The following is a 22,842-nucleotide window of genomic DNA, read 5'->3' as shown; positions in this document are numbered from 1 at the left end:
TTCGTGAATGTTGCGATGGTTGTGGTGAAGCGATAGTGTGAGGGCGACTATAATGAATACCATGGATTCGTGAATGTTGCGATGGTTGTGGTGAAGCGATAGTGTGAGGGCGACTATAATGAATACCATGGATTCGTGAATGTTGCGATGGTTGTGGTGAAGCGATAGTGTGAGGGCTACTATAATGAATACCATGGATTCGTGAATGTTGTGATGGTTGTGGTGAAGCGATAGTGTGAGGGCGACTATAATGAATACCATGGATTCGTGAATGTTGCGATGGATGTGGTGAAGCGATAGTGTGAGGGCGACTATAATGAATATCATGGATTCGTGAATGTTGCGATGGTTGTGGTGAAGCGATAGTGTGAGGGCGACTATAATGAATACCATGGATTCGTGAATGTTGCGATGGTTGTGGTGAAGCGATAGTGTGAGGGCGACTATAATGAATATCATGGATTCGTGAATGTTGTGATGGTTGTGGTGAAGCGATAGTGTGAGGGCGACTATAATGAATATCATGGATTCGTGAATGTTGTGATGGTTGTGGTGAAGCGATAGTGTGAGGGCGACTATAATGAATACCATGGATTCGTGAATGTTGTGATGGTTGTGGTGAAGCGATAGTGTGAGGGCGACTATAATGAACATCATGGATTCGTGAATGTTGTGATGGTTGTGGTGAAGCGATAATGTGAGGGCGACTATAATGAATATCATGGATTCGTGAATGTTGTGATGGTTGTGGTGAAGCGATAGTGTGAGGGCGACTATAATGAATACCATGGATTCGTGAATGTTGTGATGGTTGTGATGAAGCGATAGTGTGAGGGCGACTATAATGAATATCATGGATTCGTGAATGTTGTGGTGAAGCGATAGTGTGAGGGCGACTATAATGAATATCATGGATTCGTGAATGTTGTGATGGTTGTGGTGAAGCGATAATGTGAAGGCGACTATTATGAATATCATGGATTCGTGAATGTTGCGATGGTTGTGGTGAAGCGATAGTGTGAGGGCGACTATAATGAATATCATGGATTCGTGAATGTTGTGATGGTTGTGGTGAAGCGATACTGTGAGGGCGACTATAATGAATATCATGGATTCGTGAATATTGCGATGGTTGTGATGAAGCGATAGTGTGAGGGCGACTAAAATGAATACCATGGATTCGTGAATGTTGTGATGGTTGTGGTGAAGCGATAGTGTGAGGGCTACTATAATGAATATCATGGATTCGTGAATGTTGTGATGGTTGTGGTGAAGCGATAGTGTGAGGGCGACTATAATGAATACCCTGGATTCGTGAATGTTGCGATGGTTGTGATCAAGCGATAGTGTGAGGGCGACTATAATGAATATCATGGATTCGTGAATGTTGCGATGGATGTGGTGAAGCGATAGTGTGAGGGCGACTATAATGAATATCATGGATTCGTGAATGTTGTGATGGTTGTGGTGAAGCGATAGTGTGAGGGCGACTATAATGAATATCATGGATTCGTGAATGTTGCGGTGGATGTGGTGAAGCGATAGTGTGAGGGCGACTATAATGAATACCATGGATTCGTGAATGTTGTGATGGTTGTGGTGAAGCGATAGTGTGAGGGCGACTATAATGAACATCATGGATTCGTGAATGTTGTGATGGTTGTGGTGAAGCGATAATGTGAGGGCGACTATAATGAATACCATGGATTCGTGAATGTTGTGATGGTTGTGGTGAAGCGATAGTGTGAGGGCGACTATAATGAATATCATGGATTCGTGAATGTTGTGATGGTTGTGGTGAAGCGATAGTGTGAGGGCAACTATAATGAATACCATGGATTCGTGAATGTTGTGATGGTTGTGGTGAAGCGATAGTGTGAGGGCGACTATAATGAATACCATGGATTCGTGAATGTTGTGAATGTTGCAAATCAGTCCAACAAACGGTTTCAACATGGAATGTCTATTAGGCTTGATTGATACTGTCGTTTTCTATAGGACGTCTATGTTTATTAGTTGAAACATAAACCATTCAATATTTTCCAAGAACGTATAGGTCAGTCTTTCAAATGAATTCATTTACCGAAAACTATCAATTTTTATTTATTATTATTATCTTCTCAGTAAATCACATCTTCCGTCAGACTTAAGTCCCGCTATGGTGTTAAATACGCACGTCGTTGCATGCCAATACAGTATAACAAACACAACTGCCTCCCCTGCACTGTTCCAATCTCACGTGAGTGACACTGTCTCTAATCAAGGCGCTCTTTTATGTAATCTATCATTCAAAAGAGAAATAAATCTTTCTGCGGAACTCGTATAATAATTATATTGGATTTTGTAGGCTGAATTTTGTTTTGAAACGTAAACAAGTTGTTTACAGTTGTAATCACTTAGGGACATGAAGATTTGGCTATGAAAACCATTAAATGTTTTTTGTATGAAACTTGAATGACAAAAACCGGCTTAAAGGGGCATAATGAAAGTTGATGCAAACTTTGTTTTCACTTTAACGCATTATTATGTTTAACTCATTTGACGTAAATGATATAAAAAAAACAACATATGATTTGTATACATCTGAAAAGTTATAGCTACGTGCCACAATTTTCCCAGTTTAAAACTCCAAAATATCGTTGCTATTTTTTTTATCTGTTTAATGATGAAGTCATTAAACAATGCATATGGTTTTAAATGATAACATGTCCGTGAAATCAATTTATTGTAAATAGTTATACACAAGCATGAGCATAAGGTAAATGAAATTGATACAAACTAGATAAAACGCATTGCTAACAAATAAATGGATTTCACATAATTGAGATGTAACAAGAAACAGTTTTATCAAGTCTCTCCTCTGAAAACTTGTTCTAAGATGAAGATAAATCTAAGACAAATGTCTCACATATTTCAAATGTGTTTCCATGGAAACTGACCTAACATAATCTTATTTCCCAAAGAGTTCTAAGCTTACGAATTTAAGGTCGAAACGAATTTCGAATTTTCTTAAGAGTATAAGATAATTACAGTCATAACATCTCGATGTGATGTTTCGGGCTACTCCACCAAAATATGCTGATAGTCCGTATCTCACTTTTTATCCACGATTTTCTCCTTGATTAACATAAGCATTAATGGAAGTAAGCTTGGACGATTTTATGGGAGCGTATGTCACCCCTCATTTTAAATTGCCGCCACAAAGTGCAATGATTTAAGTAAAGTTCGCTTAATAAAACTATAGCAAGATATTGTTTTTTATTTTGGCAAACTTGTGTCGAATTATATTCCAGTCTATTTTTAAACGGCTCCTATATCACTCGTTTATGGATTGGTACAAACAAAATATTTCCTTGTAACACGTACACACATACTCTCCGACGCTCAGGGTAGAGCAGGTATAATCAAAGTACTGATAGTGCTGAAGGGCTTGAGCGATGATTCCTTCTATAAGGTATTCAAAAAAAGACCATATGAGTTATAGAATGGCACTCGCGCGCTCGATCTCAGGCCAACCCGTCCACACACCCAACAGGCCGACACACCCGCCCGCCCGCTCACTCACTCATCAAAACTCACTCACAACCAAACTTACCCACCATTTGTTTCGGTGAATTCCATGAGCAGCTGAGGAAAACGGGCATAATAGCAAAAGGTGGAATTCAGGTTCAACTTAACAGTGTGTTATCATATTTTGCCTAATACCTTCAATTCTAAGAGAATGTGAGCACAATTGTAATATAGTAAATGCTCTTTCAATTCAGATCATAGCTTGAACAAAGAGAGTACATTGTGTATAGCAGATTATTCACAAATGTTCACATTTGAACCAATACTCCGTAACAGCACTATATGGAAATTAGAATCATTAGAATGTTCATAAGCATATGACTTACATACGCAGGGGTGGATATTTTCTTGATTTTACACGCACATACATAGCAATACAGAGGAAATGACCCAGCTTACCAAGAAATTGGAGTATGAACGCCAATTGTCGTTTGCAAAGTCTTAGGTATGTATTAATGGATAATGATAAACGATACATGTTCTTCAATGTTACATACAATGCTACTGGGTATATTTCACTGCTAGAGCAGTGCATGCAGAATGGATAAAACTGCACTTAATTAATTATAAATTGTACATCTGAATTTTTTTGTTTTTCTCGAATTTTCTCTATTTCTGACGTTCTTTTACATAGAATTTAAACCTGCAACGTCGACTTCGCCTTTTTTGAAGGTATTTCAATGCTTTACATTCTTTACGACCAGAATTTCCTCGTGACAGGGCAAAATCAGGCCCGGGTAACCGCAAAACAGCCGATATTTGTTGACAGTCTTTTTTGTCGGGAATATTTTGCAGGACGCACCGTTGTTATTTATTTCCGGTATTAATTTTCAGGTTACTTTCAGTTTTCGTAATGTAAAATACACGTTTTAAATGAAAATCAGTGTCATAGACAATTGATTATAGTCTTTATGAAACAACAACAGTTTCACAGCGTCGAAGGCAATAATTATTCATGTGTGTTTTAAGAAATTCATTGTTCTGTACTCAAAATTCAGTGTTAAATAATAACTAAATCGGATTTTGAGTGCAAAACTTATATTTAAATACACGGATACACCACTTACAACAATTGAACATGTTTTCGTGAGTTATTTTTTAAAATTCTAAAATGCATTTCTCAGTTTTCTATATATTCATTATTGTATTTAACAGATAAACATAGTAGGACTTGTAATTGTTTTAGAAATATTACCCCCACACTCCCCCGCCACCCCCACCCAGGGTCCGGGGTATACCAGGGATAGCCGGGGAAATAGGCCGTATTTTAACCTTCCAGTAGGCCCGACAGTGCCGGGTGAATGCGGTGGATTTACCAGGGGTTGGCTGGACCGAAAGTGCATTAAAGTGGCCTGTGATTAAAGTTGCGTGTTTCTTACAGGCCGGCATGATATTCTTTTTCAAGGCACGGACCTATAAACCATAGGTTAATGGTCAAGGCGAGGTCTTGAAAGGGAAGCATCTTTATTCCACCACCTGCTATAATATAATGACCGGTGCCACATTTGTGGTGCTGTTTTAATTATGTTGTCCCGCAATTTAATCCACATAGTCATTTTTTTAGAAATGTTCTATGTGTTATTTACATTTTCAATCTTCTGCAATGTCAAAGTCACTATAATTTTATCATGTGCTTCAAATTTAGATCTGACCCAATATTTGGAAATGCTCAATTGATGAATTACTCTCACTAGTCTAAACGTTTTTTGTGATAGTAAGTTACAGAATGAATACAATAGTTTTCTATTTGGTCTTCGAATAATTGCATGTTACTATGAAGAATGTTGTCTACAATATATCCACGTTTAAATTAAAGTAAATAGTAGAGCACTAGATCTCATTACCATTTGTTAAATATTTAGACAGATTTTCCTGTGATACAATCAAAACTTATTCATTTATAACTGAGAACCTATATTTGCAATTAAAAAGCATTTCTTGGCATAATTGTATGATAAATTTGATAAGAAATAAACCTTTTTTTTATTTTTTCGCTCTGCGCTCGCCTCTGAATTGCCTTAAATTTAAAAAAAGTATTTTTTTTTTCGCTCGCTCGCTCCTACTTTTTTTTGGCAAAATCCGTAGAACAAATGATCAATTTGTTGTGGCCTTAAAGTTACTTTTTGAATGATAATACATTTTAAATACATACTAATGATATTAATATCGAACGCTGGATTAATGTATTTTCGAAAGTGTTTTATATTCACCACACTGCCAAATGAAGTGTTAAGTAAATAATTAAAAAAAAAACAAAGTCGTATTCACACCAGTACATGATAAGTTTATACTTGTTATGTATGTACACAACATTCCTGTTAAGTCTGGTTGAAATTGTCCCATTGGTTAAGGAGAAGAGGTTGTTTGAAGTAAAATGTTGACGACGGACGGACGGTCGAGGAACAACGGACAATGTTCCTGCCACAATAGTTCAATCTGGACTCTGTGCTCAGGTGAGATAAAAAATGATCAAACAATTTGATATGAATAAAAAATATGTAATTATATTGCAGGTCTATTTCTGGGGAGCTCCAAAATCCACAGCTTAAAAAGTAATTCAATTGTAAATGCTATGTCTATTCAATCTTGGTCTTAAAATAGATGTTATACCCTTTTTATACGCCCGAAGGGTCGTATTATGTTATGGCCTCCATCGTCTGTCCGTCTGTCTGTCCGTCCGTTAGCAATTCCGTGTCCGGGCCATAACTTGGTAACTAATAAAGCGATTTTCAAATAACTTTATACAAATCATCACTACATTAAAAGGATGTGTCGCGCGCAATTTCCAGGTCCATACCTCAAAGACTAGAATCACCATGGGGGTGCGTTAGCAAATCCGTGTCCGGGCCACAACTTGGTCACTAATAAAGTCATTTTCAAATAACTTTATACAAAGCATCATTACATTAAAAGGATGTGTCGCGCGCAATTTCCAGGTCCATACCTCAAACACTAGAATCACCATGGGGGGGGGGGTCGTTAGCAATTTCATGTCCAGGCCATAACTGGGTTACTACTAAAGCAATTTTCAAATAACTTTATACAAATCATCTCTACATTAAAAGGATTTGTCAAGCATGCTTTTCAGGTCCGTACCTCAAAGGCTAATTTCACTGGGGGGCGTTAGCAATTCCGTGTCCGGGCCATAACTTGGTAACTAATAAAGCGATTTTCAAATAACTTTATACAAATCATCACTTCATTAAAAGGATGTGTCGCGCGCAATTTCCAGGTCCATACCTCAAAGACTAGAATCACCATGGGGGTGCGTAAGCAAATCCGTGTCCGGGCCACAACTTGGTCACTAATAAAGTCATTTTCAAATAACTTTATACAAAGCATCATTACATTAAAATGATGTGTCGCGCGCTATTTCCAGGTCCATACCTCAAACACTAGAATCACCATGGGGGGGGTCGTTAGCAATTCCATGTCCAGGCCATAACTGGGTTACTACTAAAGCAATTTTCAAATAACTTTATACAAATCATCTCTACATTAAAAGGATTTGTCAAGCATGCTTTCCAGGTCCGTACCTCAAAGGCTAATTTCACTAATGTTTATTAAAGACCTCAAGCCGAATCATCTTCGGGCGTATAATCCTCCGTTTCGCGGTGCTCTTGTTTACACATAATGTACCCCTCCTCACAACAAATATACTTCTGAACTTTTGCCTTTAAATCAAACTGCATTTGTTTCGGCTCTGCATGGGTTGTACAATGCCCAGTACAATTTTAACTTTGTGTTGTATAAAATTCTGAGAAAATGTATTATGTACAATATACGTTGAAACCACTTAAATAAACTACACACGCCCGCTATCTCCGAGATGAATTCCATCCTCAAGGCCTCTGTGTTGTGTCCCCAGGTGTACTCCTAGAGTAGCTTATTTGAAAACATAGCTATCATGAGCTGATTCAGGCCAGATGCCAATAATTAAAATACTAGTTCATGAAATATTTCATTTGAATTCACATTTATATCAGTAATGGCTCATCATACTTGACAACGGCATATAGAAAATAATTTCCATTGCGAAAACATCGTTAAACACTTCAATGCTATACGACTTCAAATGGAACAATAGGTTTTCATCTACTTGACAATTAATTCACAATAACTTCACAAGTTCCTAGCATTAACAAGTAAGGCTGTTGGAGGCACTCCTGCCATTTATCGTTGCCACCATTAAAATATTACTGGGAATAAAAGTGTGAACAGTGTGGGGCTGGAACCCACGACCACGGAACACTAGCTCGGTGCTCTTTCCAACTGAGCTCACCGGACAACTAGTTTTGTGCACACACACTACAATTCTAAGCTTTGCCAATAAAATACTGATAATTTTTCCTGGTACATTCAATTCGAGGTATGCGAGAAACAGCTATACAGGCGATGTTGTGATTTTTTTAGACTAAACCGTATTTAAATAAGTTTCAACTTTGAACAAGGCACCTTGTAAGTTGTTTGGTACAAGTAATATTAAGCCAATTAAGCAAACCCTTAATTCACAAATGTGCATTCATGGGCGGTTTGGATATAAAAGGTTCAACAGCACAGGTTTTAATGCATCGCAAAATAGTTGTGACTAAGACGATGTACATCTGTATATGTATATTCATATTCTTACCTACGTCCGAAACCGAATACCTCCTGGCTGGTAATTTCTTGAAGTGCCATGGTCCAGATTTCTAATTTGTAGACGCATTGATCCTATTTTTACATCCCCAGATGATGAGGCAATAACATAACATATTTTAGTTGTCATTACGTATGAACATTCGCGACCACGGGAACAATATTTAAACCTGCACCCTCTCGTACAAAACAGCAGATAACAATTACTCTGTTGACGGTCGATAGCGGAATGTTTTCAAAAATATTGGCGACGGGTCAATGAACCAATGTGTACAAAGTCCATTCCGATGAAAAAAAACAACGCTCTTTTACAAGATAGTTGTTAAACACTATCTTTGTCATCAAATTGACACAATCTGATACTGTAACGTTTCTTCCCTAGCTAGCTCGGACACGCTACCTTATATTAAACTATAAACCTATTCTCGGACTGCATTGTCCCAAAAATTAAGTATGAAATTAATATTATATACACGTGATTGACAATGATTGCTTACAAAACCGAATGATTAGAAATAAGTGGTATGGTTCAAGAATCAACGTTCAATTATCCCAAAAGCAAGAACGAACAAACAGAAACACTACAACAACTATGCTATAACTTCAAACAGGACCAGCATACAAAACGCTTATAAACCAATCACAATATATCAGCGAAACCCACAGTCCTAAATGTATAGCCTTTACGGGGAATCAAACCATTGACCCTGTTCCGTCTGTATCACAATGATCCAGGCTTACTAAGAGGCCAAAATGAAACCCCACGGATGTCCGAACCTGGAAACTAGAAGCTGTAGCGCAATGCTTCACTTAAATTCTCCTAGCCTCCAAAAAAAAAAATAGTTCAGAACACGCCCTAAACAGTACAAAAAGATACTTCAAAGCTTCCCTATATATTATTAACTTGATGTTCTCACATCGGCGTCGAGACACGAACTAACTATTTCTATGCATTTCGCTTCTTATATACCCTAACATCACGTGACCAAAATGGAATGGTCCATTTTAACAAACCCGATGGGCGAAACCATTATATATAACTAACGTTACAGAGAAGGGGTGTCAAGTTTATCAAACTTACGAAAAAGTAGAAAACTATTAAGAATACAACTTAGTTCGTATTAATTAATCATTTACTAGCTAAATTTAGACATTTAATACTAAAACCATAACATAAGTATTAAATATACGAAATCACCCCTAAGAAGTAATAGCGATAATGGCGAAATCCGTTTTTACGGTAAATAGTCAAATTCTATATAACTTTCACTGAGACAGAAGAAGTTGATTTGTTTCATTCTTAAAATATGAAAAATAGACGTTTACTTGATTGTCCTATTATTTAAAGCTCAAACGAAGTGTAAAATCTCAACTTACTTTTCAGACGATAATACTATTTACTTTGTACGTATAACATAAAAACCTACGCCCAACTGTTCTATCCGGAAATGTTTACTTTCCGGGCTCCGGCCTTTATGACTCGCGGAACATTACATTACCCACGCCTCCGGGTACATGCGTCCCGCATGAGTAAAAGAAATAAGTCCCTAGAACAAGAGACCAAATATTTTCAAAACAATATCTATTCAAAATTAAGTCAACACACAGATAGGTACATTTTCCCGTAAAATTAAGGTTTCAAAAGTTATTTAAAAAATGCCAAACATTCCTCATACGCATGGAATACCTTTTCCACAAAAAAATAAAATAAAAAAATAAATAAATAAATAAATATCAAGTATGTACAGACAAACACACTCTTGGTGTATTAAGCTTTTATCAAGTCATGATTTTAAACCCTATCCCTGCACGTTCTAGTGACCGCTTTAAAAACATACACTTTCACTGAATGTCAATTTCCAAATCAACTTCACCATTCTCGGACACTTTGAAGGTTATCTCTTCCGGACGAATTGTGCCTTCATCCAGAATATCTTCATCCAGCTGACACACAGCTCAATGGTAAGTTAATATTGGTTGTTATTGAGAAAGTGTTCAACTTTTTATGCCCCCGCCACTAAAAGAGGGGGCATATAGATTTGTCCGTATGTCCCTTTTAACTCTAGAAGAGTTTTTACTACATACTTAAAACTTCTATCATTCAGGGTGTGAACTTGTGCACCCGGGTATATTTATCCGCATAAAAAGGATATTAATGGAGTTATCGGCCTTGACTGTAAAAATATGGCATGTTACACCGAAAATAGTGTTAATGCATAAGAAACTTCATGGATACATTAGTCAGAGTGTGGACTTAGGTACCCGAGCATTTTCATCCACTTAAAATTAACGGAGTAATAGGTCTTGACTTTGTGAAAATATGTCATTTTTGACAAAGTGAATGAGGGGTCATCTGTGTCCTATGGGCACATTTTCTTGATAATCCAAAGAAACTAAATTGATATTTGAATACCTTTTGTTACTTTTTCAGACTATTATATAATAATCTGCAGCTACTTCTTTAAATTGCCCTGTGTTTAAGGTATTAGCCATGTAATACAACTCGGGAAACATCGACATATATCGCCACTCGCCGTAACAGATCGCGACGAACATCGGGCGTATTCGGCCTGTACCGGATGTTGCTATTTTTTATTTCATAGGTCAATAATATATACATCACCACTTAAATGTGCCTCTCATTGACCTATATTCAACAACATTATTCATGTATATTGTAAAGAGCAACAGAACAGAGGTCCCCAGTTTGTGCTTCCCAGCAATCTTATTAAGGTATTAGCCATGTAATACAACTCGGGAAACATCGGGTAACATCGACATATATCGCCACTCGCCGTAACAGATCGCGACGAACATCGGGCGTATTCGGCCTGTACCGGATGTTGCTATTTTTAGAAACAGAAGGTATTTCCCGGCTATTCATAGGTCAATAATGGAATTTCTACATCGTAGGATTTGGAAACATTGTGATGTTTTTCTCATGAATATACGTTTAAAATAAATAAACACTAAAAGTACACTCTGACAGTTGATTACAATACATCTAACAATTTGAGTCATTACAGTAAAACATGGATTATAAGTGAAATATACGCGTAAGAGAAGATTTTCTCTCGAAAAAACGAACTGTCAACAATCGGCATGGAACTGGGATATTCGTATCAAGGGGCTCAGAATGTAAGTATCCTTGAGCAGTTTTGTACGTTGACGTGTTCAAAAACGTTTGTTTTTTAATTTATCTTTGGAATTCTTAAATCATTTTTATTAGCTAAATGTTTAGACAGCATTGTCGGACCGTATTTGGTACAAAAACGAATATGGTACAAATGTACCATATTCGGTCGAATATGGTACAAATGTACCATATTCGGACCGAATATGGTACAATTTTCGACCGAATATGGTACAAACATTGTACCATATTCGGTTGGAATAAGTTTTTCTATGCTCGCCAAAACGTATTTGGTACATACCAAAAAAACTCATAAAATGAAAATGGCCTACGTATATGGTACATAAATTATGTATTTCTTAATAAATGAAATAGTCTGCCAATGTGTAAACTTTTTTTCAAACTCAAATACATTGTATTAACCTAATATTGGAAGTGACAAAAGTATCATCATCATCATCATCATCATCATCATCGTCGTCGTCGTCGTCGTCGTCGTCGTCGTCGTAACTAGCAGTAACAGAAACAGCTAACCTAACCACACTTTACATGGATTTTGCTGGTTGTGTAACTGTTTCGCCGGCTAGCTCAGTCGGTTGCGCGTCAGATTGGCACGCAGGCGGCCTGGGTTCGATTCCCGGGCGGGCCAGATACTTTCGTGGAGATTGGTCACGAAATGATTTCTACGGCCATTCTTCCCCTACCGCTGTTTCAAGTAGGGCAGTTGTCAATTACTGGCGAATGTATCTGCTTAGTACTGGTTACTAAGTACTAGTACTCTAAGACTAGAGACGTGCTTGCTCCAGGTAACTCTGTAAAAGTTTGAGGATTATCGCATTTTGGTTATGTTCATAGAGTGTGAACTTGTAAGGGTAAAGGTAGGCGAGCAAATCCATGAAGCGCGCCAGCGCTTCTTGGAAAATTTGATCGTTTAATACCCCTCGGTATTAATGCTTATATTTTAATACATTTTAATAATAATTGGTAGGTTTTGTCCAGATATGATTGCTTTAAGCAAACGTCGTTGCAGGAATGTCGACGTCGCATTCGATTGGTCGAATGACGTCGCGTCAGCCATATTAATGATTTCGTGCATTGTTTGGGTCAATCTAAAACTTCTGACAAGAAGATATTGCATGAGAAAATCCGAAAAATAAACAAGAAATTGGGCCGAAAAAATAACTAACGAAATTCATATTTCATGCATTTGCAGTTGTTTTACGATAGAATTTCTTCGATATAATTCAATATCCTTTGGTCAGTAGTTTTAGATTGACCCAAACAATTCACAAGATCATTAATAGCAATTTTCAAATTTTTAAAACTTTTTTTTTCGAAAGTGTATTTTCACCAAAATCCGATTTAAGAGATTTTGAGCTCTTTTAAATGAATATATCTCTCCAAAAATAAGGATGTTTGACTGGCTGCTTTAGACAGGTGTGACTGTATTCCTAAACATTAGGCGAAAAGAAAAAAATTGTCTGGTTCCGGTGACCCGACCCTACCTATTTTTTTCGCCCGACCCTAAACTTTTTTTTATTTGAATACGAAAAAATTGGTCCGATTTTTTACTCAATATTCAAGAGAATTGTAAAGAACGTTTTTAAAGCGTTCATGTAAACATTCTAAAAATAAAACAAAACTTAATAATTTTAGTTTAAGTTTTGAATCTATAATATGTTGTCTTGATTAAGGGAAAGTAAATTTTGAAAATAGAAATACATTGATCTTGTGGCAAGGTTCGAATCAAAACCTCATATTTTTAAATAAATGTACGAATTTGCACAGCACTAAAGCATTCAACGTAAAGCATTCCCTGCGACTTCTTTTTACGCTGATATTCAGTCAATTTAAAATGTTCTACAACCCATGATTTTGCCATATAATTGCATAAATACTGTACTAGTCATAGCAAGCACCGAAAATGGTCTCGTTTATAGCGAATTATATTTTCAAAATATAACACGTACAGAAAGAAACAATTATTAAACCTATAGGGTTAAATGTGCATAAAACTCCTCCAGCTTGCACACTATGCATGTTTACAGTACATAAAAAGCTTAGTGTTGCACGCACAGAAGACTTTAATCACACAAAATATACATTAAAATAACGTTATTATATCACCTTTCACTCAGCATCAGTAAAAATAAATAAATAAATAAAATAAAAAGAAATGCCGACCTACCCTACCTACTTTTTGGGGGCATGTCACCGGAACCAGACATAATGTTTTATTTGGCCTTACTTTGTAAAGTTGATTTGTCGTTCCGACGTCATATTGCTGAGAAGCCGACAAAGCTTTGAAGTTTCCGATTTTTTCTTTGATAACGTGCCGCTTTAAAAAGGCGGGAATTTTGCACACGAGTCTTACTCAGAAGTCAGTAACCATATTTGACTTGGCGGTCGGCAAGAAAAGTTGTGATTTTCGACTAGAAAGAATTGAAATCCAAACTTTCTTCAAACTTCAAAAGAATTCTTGACAGTAAGTACTGTACATAATTTTAATTTTCAGTTGTCTTAATATGCATTGATGTTTTAACATGCATTGATTTTTATGTTTTATGCCCCCCCCCCCCCCCCTCAGAGTGCATTTGCAGTTGTCCGTCCGTCTATCCAATTGTCCGTGGCATTCCTTCCGGGTGCGTAACTCCTAAACTGCTAAAATATTTAAGCTACAGTCATGAAACTTCATGAAAAATGTTGTCCATCATCAGCTCTCAAGATACATTTCAGCTCACCTGAGCACAAAGTGATCAAGGTGAGCTATTGTGATGGCAAGTTGTCCATCGTCCGTGCGTGCGTGCGTCCGTACGTGCGTCCGTCAACAATTTCTTCAAACGATTTCTCCTCCTAACCCGCTAAGCCAAATTCAATGAAACTTGGCAGGAATAGTCCTTGCATCAAGCTCTACCAAAGTTGTTCAAAGAATTCCATTTCATGAAGAACTCTGGTTGTCATGGCAACGAAAAGGCAAATCATAGTGAAATCTTTAAAAATATTCTTGTCCGAAACTGCAAGGCCTTGAGGTTTGATATTTGGTATGTGACATAATTTTGGTATGTGACATAATTTTGGGGTCCTATACTAAGATTGTTCAAATTATGCCCCTGGGGTAAAAATTGGCACCGTCCCGTGCCTGTGTTGAATATTTACATAATATACATCTGCATACTTCTACTGTTTCATTTTTGTTAACTTTTCTTCTGAAAACAAAATGCACGAACTCCCAAGCCAAACATTGGGCAAGATTTGCCCATGAAAACAGACATTTATTTTAAAGATTCATAAATAAATTATATACCGACTGGTAAAGCTTGTCAGACGTTAGCATTTCAAATTGCAATGCTTTTTTAGTTCATTTACGTTCAAATGACTGTGTGGATTTCCATATAACCCAGAAAATAAACGCTAATCACTGTAAAATGAAAATTAAAGTAAAAAGCAGCATAAAATAAATGAAAACATACTTGAAATACTTATACTGCTCTGTCGGACAGTATTTGGTACAAAAACGCTTAGTTTAACTATATAATTATTATATAGAGAAATTTAAAAATATATATCTTTTTCTCTAAAACCACTTTGCCCAGAGCTTTGATATTTGTTATGTGACATTTTCTATTGAACTTTCGACTTTTGATGAATTAAACCTTGACCAAGTGACTTAATTTTGAAGCTTTTGCCTTTATTTTCCTTACAGTTATTACAGCTCAATCTGATTTTGGTGAAAAATACACTTTCGAAAAAAATTGTTTCAAAAGTCGCTATTAAAGTATTAATGATTTTGTGAATTGTTTTCGGTTAATCTAAAACTACTGACCAAAGGATATTGAATTATATCGAAGAAATTCTATCGTAAAACAACTGAAAATGCATGGAAAATGGATTTCGCGTTAGATCTACTAACGCGATATTTTCGGCCTATTCCATTCCTATTCAATAAATAGGACAAAAATACCAATTTTGGTGTATTTTAATTGAAAAATAAAAAATCTTGTTATTTTTTCGGATTGTATTTGATGTCATGCAATGTCCTCTGGTCAGTATTTTTAGATTAACCCAAACAATTCACAAAATCATTAATAGCGACTTTTGGAAACAATTTTTTTCGAAAGTGTATTTTCCACCAAAATCAGATCGAGCTCCTTTAATCTGTAGATTTGAACATTTTAAATTTTATGGAGTTTATAGGTCTTTGACCTTCGAACCCTGCCTAGTCGTGACTTCTGGTGAGCGACCTAGGCCCCCAGGGCCCCTTCTTTATATCCCTTCCATCCACGTAGCATTGGTTTCTACAGACCGTTTGTCCGTTGACCGCCATAAGTTTGCCCGCTATTTTTCCCCTGAATTTGAATTCGGTTGGATTTCAATGAAACTTTACATGAAGTACTTGCTACTTTCATTGCGCATATTGCCCGGAAGTTCGGATTGTAAATTTTAGCGGAGCTATCAGACGAGTGATTTTAGCTCAGCTCATGTCGTGAGACATTCGTTTTCGACACGCGGTGTTCAATACAAGCTCTATTAACTAATGAAGTATAAATGTATAATAACTTATTATATTATTTCAGATGAAGGAAGCAATTAGGAGAAAAAGGAAGCAATTAGGGTGCTTGCCCAGGTCGAAGTACGACATTATTGTCAGATGTTTAAACGGATCGTTCGATGTCCCTGTGAAGAAACGGACACCTGAAGAGAATAATTGTTTGGCCATGATTAGAAAACGTAAGGACTTCGAGCTTGGTGACCGGGGTTCTTTATTGTGTGGCGGAAAGCAAGTCCTTGTGAAAGAAGATCTTCCTAGATTTGTTGAGAAGATGTTCATGGAAAACAAAGGATGTGGAGCAAGGGTTATTTACAACAAACTGAAAGTAAATTACACGGGGTTCTCGGAACAAGCTATCCTTGAAATACTGTACAATAGCAAGTATTACCATGAGAAGTATCCGAGATTTACAAACAAGCCAACGCCAAAGACAATTACAGAAGAGGAACCAGGCAAAAGATGGCAGATTGACTTAATTAACATGAAAAATCAAAGTGTTAGCTACAAGGGGTCCACATACAGTTATATTCTACAAGTCGTGGACGTTTATTCTAGGTACGTTATGCCAAAACCCCTGAAAACGAAGAGTTCGCGTGAAGTTGCAAAGGCATTAGAGGACGTGTTGATGGTTAACCTTGCCCCTGACATCATCCAATGTGACAACGGACTGGAATTTAAAGGCCCTAGTATGAAACTTTTGTTGAACAAGTACAACATCAAAATGATCAATAGTAGGCCGTATCATCCTCAATCACAGGGCAAGTGTGAAAGGTCAAACAGTGTTATAAAGGCCAAGATTCTATTTGCAACAAAAAGTAAACGTGGATTTAACTGGGTCGAAGGGCTTCAAGATTTAGCCTATGCCATAAACACAAGTTTCAAACGAGTTCTTGGGGGTCTCACGCCCTTTGAAGCCTACTACGGAAGAAGTCATGTTTTTACCAAAGAACGTCATAGTTCTCGTGAAATAAAGAAAACCATACGGCGAGCAAATAAAAAGGCTTACAGGTCGCTGTTGAAAAACGCAACTTCCCCAAGCAAGTACAAAGTAGGAGAGACAGTATTAATTCGCTATCCCTTTCGAAAATCCAGGGTGCCAACCAAAAGATATGTTATCGAAGGCAAGGTAGAAAAAGTAAAACGAAATGGTGTTTATATCGTGTCATTTCAAGTACCGAACAAACCCGAACTTGGATTCGTAAGCAAATCGGTTGGGGTCGAAAACATGACTAGCCTAACTGTTGCGTTAGAGAAACAACGAAAAATTAAAAAACATTCATTAAAACAGAACCGCTCAGAGAAACAAAATCACAGAACTAAGTACTATCATGTTTCAACACACCATGAAAATCTGTAGTTGTTGGATGGGGTGAATATTGCCATGGACCCAAATCCGGATGGAAATTGTCAATTTGCTGCTATATCGCATCAACTTGGTAAAATTGGTATATACAAAGACGTAGATGCTTTACGTAAGGAAGCAGTCCATCACATTGTAGAAAACAGATATTTCTATGAAACTTTTGTCTATGATGAAACATTTGATGAATACGTTAAGAATATGTCTAAGAATGGGACATACGGCGACAACCTCACGCTCATTGCACTTATGAGAGAATATAATTTGCAGTGCCTGGTAGTTTGTACCCGAGGACTAGAACACTCATCAATTGTGTCAGCAGATGGAAAGTTCGATGGTGATGTTGGAACAATTGCATTGGGGTATTTCCCAGAAGGATTTGGCATGCATTACGTTAGTATCCGTATCAATCAACGCGTGTACAAGGACATAATATCACGCTTAGAACAGTCGTATGACAACGGTGACTCTGGCGACAGCGCTGCGTCTGGCGACAACGCTGCGTCTGGCGACAACGCTGCGTCTGGCGACAACGGTGACTCTGGCGACAACGGTGACTCTGGCGACAACGGTGACTCCGGCGACACCGCTGCGTCTGGCGACAACACTGCATCTGGCGACAACGATGACTCTGGCGACAACGATGACTCTGGCGACAACGCTGCGTCTGGCGACAACGGTGACTCTTGCGACAACGGTGACTCCGGCGACAACGGTGACTCCGGCGACAACGGTGACTCCGGCGACAACGGTGACTCCGGCGACAACGGTGACTCCGGCGACAACGGTGACTCCGGCGACAACGGTGACTCCGGCGACAACGGTGACTCCGGCGACAACGGTGACTCCGGCGACAACGGTGACTCCGGCGACAACGGTGACTCCGGCGACAACGGTGACTCTGGCGACAACGGTTACTCCGGCGACAACGGTGACTCCGGCGACAACGGTGACTCCGGCGACAACGGTGACTCCGGCGACAACGGTGACTCTGGCGACAACGGTGACTCCGGCGACAACGGTGACTCTGGCGACAACGGTGACTCCGGCGACAACGGTGACTCCGGCGACAACGGTGACTCCGGCGACAACGGTGACTCCGGCGACAACGGTGACTCCGGCGACAACGGTGACTCCGGCGACAACGGTGACTCTGGCGACAACGGTGACTCCGGCGACAACGGTGACTCCGGCGACAACGGTGACTCCGGTGACTCCGGCGACAACGGTGACTCCGGCGACAACGGTGACTCCGGCGACAACGGTGACTCTGGCGACAACGGTGACTCCGGCGACAACGGTGACTCCGGCGACAACGGTGACTCCGGCGACAACGGTGACTCCGGCGACAACGGTGACTCTGGCGACAACGGTGACTCTGGCGACAACGGTGACTCCGGCGACAACGGTGACTCCGGCGACAACGGTGACGTCTCTGTGTGTTCAGCCCTGAAAGAGTTTCAAGATATGATAAACAATAGGAGGGCACAGAGGCGAACGACTTTTCCATTTCTGATGTTACCACTTCACATTCAAGTTGAAATTTTTAAGTTCTGCATACAATCAAACCCGTCAATCCAGTTTGTGTTGGCGAAGGTCGGCAAACCCTTTAGAGATTTAATAAGGTCAATGAGTTTGCAAACACCTAGAATTTACATTCGGCCGGATATTGGACTAGATACTAGTAACAGAAATCCTGTTAGCGTTCGTTTCCTATTAACAAGAGCGGGCAGAAACAGCGGTCTTATTTCGGCAATAAAAGAAATCATCAAGGGGCCAAAATGGGCAAACGCATGGCTGCGTTTGCGTGTTAGTGGAATCGGTTGGTATGATATCATAGATGTCATGTACAGACATTACAGGTGAAATATACATGTATATCGGTGTTTGGAAACCTGTTATGTTATTTTTGTGATTGATGATTATGTTCTTCTACCGGAAATTTGTTGTCATTTGCTCATTTAATGGTAACTTTTTACGAAGCACATTTGGGATATTTGGCTGCTACTAAAATGAATGTATATATGTATATTATGTCTGGTCAAAATGCTACAGTTGGATTAAAATTTAAATGCTGTTCTATGTTCTTCAATATTACTTTGAAAAATCCTGTCAGTATACCAATAAATGAAAAAAGTACAAGTTTGTTGAATCTCTTGAATGAAACAAATTATAAAATACAAAATGTAAAATGAATATGTGATGATGATGATGACAAAACATTTGTGATGATGATGATGGTAAAAAAATTGTGATGATGATGGTGGTGGTGATGATGATGACAGTGGTTATGATGATTGGGGTTTGATGATTGTGGTGATGATGATGATGATAATGATGATGATGATGATGATGATAACAAACGTTTTGGGATGATGATGACAGCGATGTTTATCGGACGATGATGATGGTTATAATGATGATGATAAGATTTTAGATGATGATGACGGCGATGTTTATCGGCCGACGATGATGATAATGATGATGATGATAACAAAATATTTGTGATGATGATGATGGCGATGTTTATTGGCCGATGATGATGATGATATTCTCATCGTCGTCATCATCATCACAACATCCTCATTATCGACCGAAAACATCGCTGTCATTATCATCACAAAAAAAACTTTTGTGATCACCATTACGATCATGATAATGGATATGATGATGTTGGTTTTGATGGTGATGATGATGGTGGTGTTGGTGAAGATAACAACGATGATGATCATTGGGGTGTTGATAATTGATGTGATGATGATGATGATGATGATGATGATAACAAACGTATTTTGATGATTATGACAGCGATGTTTATCGGTCGATGATGATTATTATAATGATGATGATTATGATGACAAATGTGTTTTGATGATGCTGACGGCGATTTTTATCGGTAGATTATGATGATGATGATGTGCTGACCGTCGTTATCATCATTACAAAACTTTTGTCATCATCATCACCATCGACCGAAAAACATCGCAGTTATCATCATCACATTTTTGTGATCTTCATTACGATGATGATAATGGTGATGATGATGATGGTGTTGATGATGATGATGATGACCTTGATGATTGTGGTGATAATGATGGTGATGATGATGACAATGATGATAAAAGTTTGTGATGATGATGATGACGGTAATTTTGATCGTCGTCATCATCATCAAAACTTTTGTCATCATCATGACGATGATGATGATAATGGTGTTAATGGTGACGATGATGATGTAATTGATGATGATGACAATGGTGATGATGATTGGGGTTTGATGATTGTGATGATGATAACTGCGATGTTTATCGGCCGATGATAATGATTATAATGATGATGATGAAAAAAGTTTTTTATTATGTTGACGCCAATGATTACCGGCCGCCGATGATGATGATTATGATGATGATGATGATGCTGATGATGATGATGATGATGATGATGATGATGACGATGATGATTATTTTCATGATGGTATTGATGACGTTGATGCAAATTGTAGTTATGATGATGATGATGATGATGATGATGACGATGATGATGATGACGATGACGATGATGAGTGTGTACCATATTCGGAACGAATGTGGTACATTTTTCATCCGAATATGGTACAAGTTTGTACCATATTTGGTCAGGCATTTTACCCCAAAACTGCAGATACGTATATGGTACAATTAGACAGTTGTACCATATTCGGCCGAATATGGTACAAATTTGTACCATATTCGTTTTTGTACCAAATACGTACTTATGTACATGTTACATATTTTATATGTACTTATGTACATAACTTATGTTTAAGATATGATATGAGTATGTAATCTTTAAATTGATTGTTTTATCTTAGAAAAAATATTCGACTTAAAATTTTGTTTAAAAATGATGTGTTTTGGTACGTGACCTATTTCTAATATACCACAATACATGTACATACCCGTTATTTGTTTACAAAATGCATATTTTCAAAATTAACCTGTGAAAAAAAGTTGTATGTGGTTTGGGGCTTGAAGCCGCATCTGCTAGGACACTATTGACATTCATTGGCTTGGTGTAGGTCTCGTAAAAACCCCATACTGTTGTGAATCATTATCAACCATATACACAACAACTACACATTTGTGCCTACCAACCCTTACTCTTGGCTAAAACAGATATTAGTGCAGAATGTATAATACTTGTGCATTTGTATTTTACGGTGGTAGTTTCTGCTGGTTGATAATCAGAAGTCTAATTTCTTCCAGGCAGGAAAATGACTGAATATTACTTAGTCAACAACACTGGGTTATGAAGAATTCCAGCCTGCATTAAATACTATGTTGGATCCTTGAGAGCGGATTTGACAGCCATGTCCATCCACAAGGCAGTCGCATCTGATCGAGATGATGTGAGTATTTCATATTGAACATATTTGACTTGGTTTTTGTTTTTATAAACCTACTGTATTCAATAATCAAGTGGTGGTGGTGGTAGTGGTGGTGATGGTGGTCAAGTGGTGGTGGTGGTGGTGGTGGTGGTGATGATGATGATGATGATGATGATGATGATGATGAATTTTATTGATAAATTTAATAATTTTCTTTATAAATATACATGTATGTATCAGCTTGTTGTTGTTTTTTCAAAATAATGTCGAGAAATATTAAACTGTTTATATTTTATTTTGTATATGTATGGCAGTATAATTATCTATACTAATTAGTTAAAAAGGCTTTAAAGTACAACTTTTTTCCGTTACAGCACTAAACATTCTTGATGGGTAAAGTACCTGAAGGTGCATGAAAACCAAATCAGCATTGACTCAGCATTGAGTAGTTATCATCTGTGTGCACACACACAAGTACAAAGCATGGGAACAGACCAAACTTCAAATGTTGAAGAGTGAAGAATTATTGTGAAAAAAAATAATTGTTAGAATACCAATGACAAAATAAAACAGATATACATCAAATTACCCACAGAGATTGTTTACATGTTATAATATTTAAAAAAAAACATTAGTTGAGAACTTTCACTCTGATATTTTTTGAGGGGCGAGCCCACTTATTGTTCTTGTTTCTTCACATATTTTAGTTTAAAAGTACACTCATTTGTTTTAAATTCTGTATTCTGAGTTAGTATCATAAGTAAAATTCATTTATTTGAAAGAGTACATTTTACGAATAAGTCCAATTAAGCTTTATAAATTTTTACAAGAAAAAGGTTGATTTTTAAGCATTTTATTAGCTATAAAAATGTATGGTAACATGACATTATGTATATTTTCTTCAAAACTGGACGGTAAACTATCATAAATTGTCTTTTAAATTGTTCAATAGACATCATAGATAATATCTAAAATGATTTTAGCAGCTTGCCTTATAGTTAACTATTTTTTATGAATTTTATAAAACTGCTATATATTTTCAAACATCGAAAAACTGCTCTTTTCCGAGGAATCATAAGATCAATCAAAATGATTTTTTTCCATGTGTATCAATAATGTGTTCGTTTGAACTTAAGTTTTCTGTTAACTGAAGTTTATTTTACCAGAAACTGTTGTGTTTATTTCATAATCTTTGATAATGCGAAAAAAAATCAAATATAGACAAA

The 22,842-nt window shown here is 37.5% G+C and overlaps 1 protein-coding gene across 1 annotated transcript; it reads left to right on the top strand.

Moving 5' to 3' along the window:
- Positions 1-11,310: 11,310 nt before the first annotated feature.
- Positions 11,311-19,064, top strand: LOC128244509 (KRAB-A domain-containing protein 2-like). Its single transcript, XM_052962510.1, has 3 exons — positions 11,311-11,346; positions 15,916-16,938; positions 18,975-19,064. The coding sequence occupies exons 1-3, from the start codon at positions 11,311-11,313 to the stop codon at positions 19,062-19,064; spliced, it is 1,149 nt and encodes a 382-aa protein (XP_052818470.1).
- The last annotated feature ends 3,778 nt before the right edge of the window (positions 19,065-22,842 follow it).

This window comes from Mya arenaria, chromosome 8, assembly GCF_026914265.1.
Source record: "Mya arenaria isolate MELC-2E11 chromosome 8, ASM2691426v1".
Taxonomy (NCBI): Eukaryota; Metazoa; Mollusca; class Bivalvia; order Myida; family Myidae; genus Mya; species Mya arenaria.
Note: the sequence above shows the minus strand (reverse complement) of the source record. Positions and strands in the feature narration are given on the sequence as shown.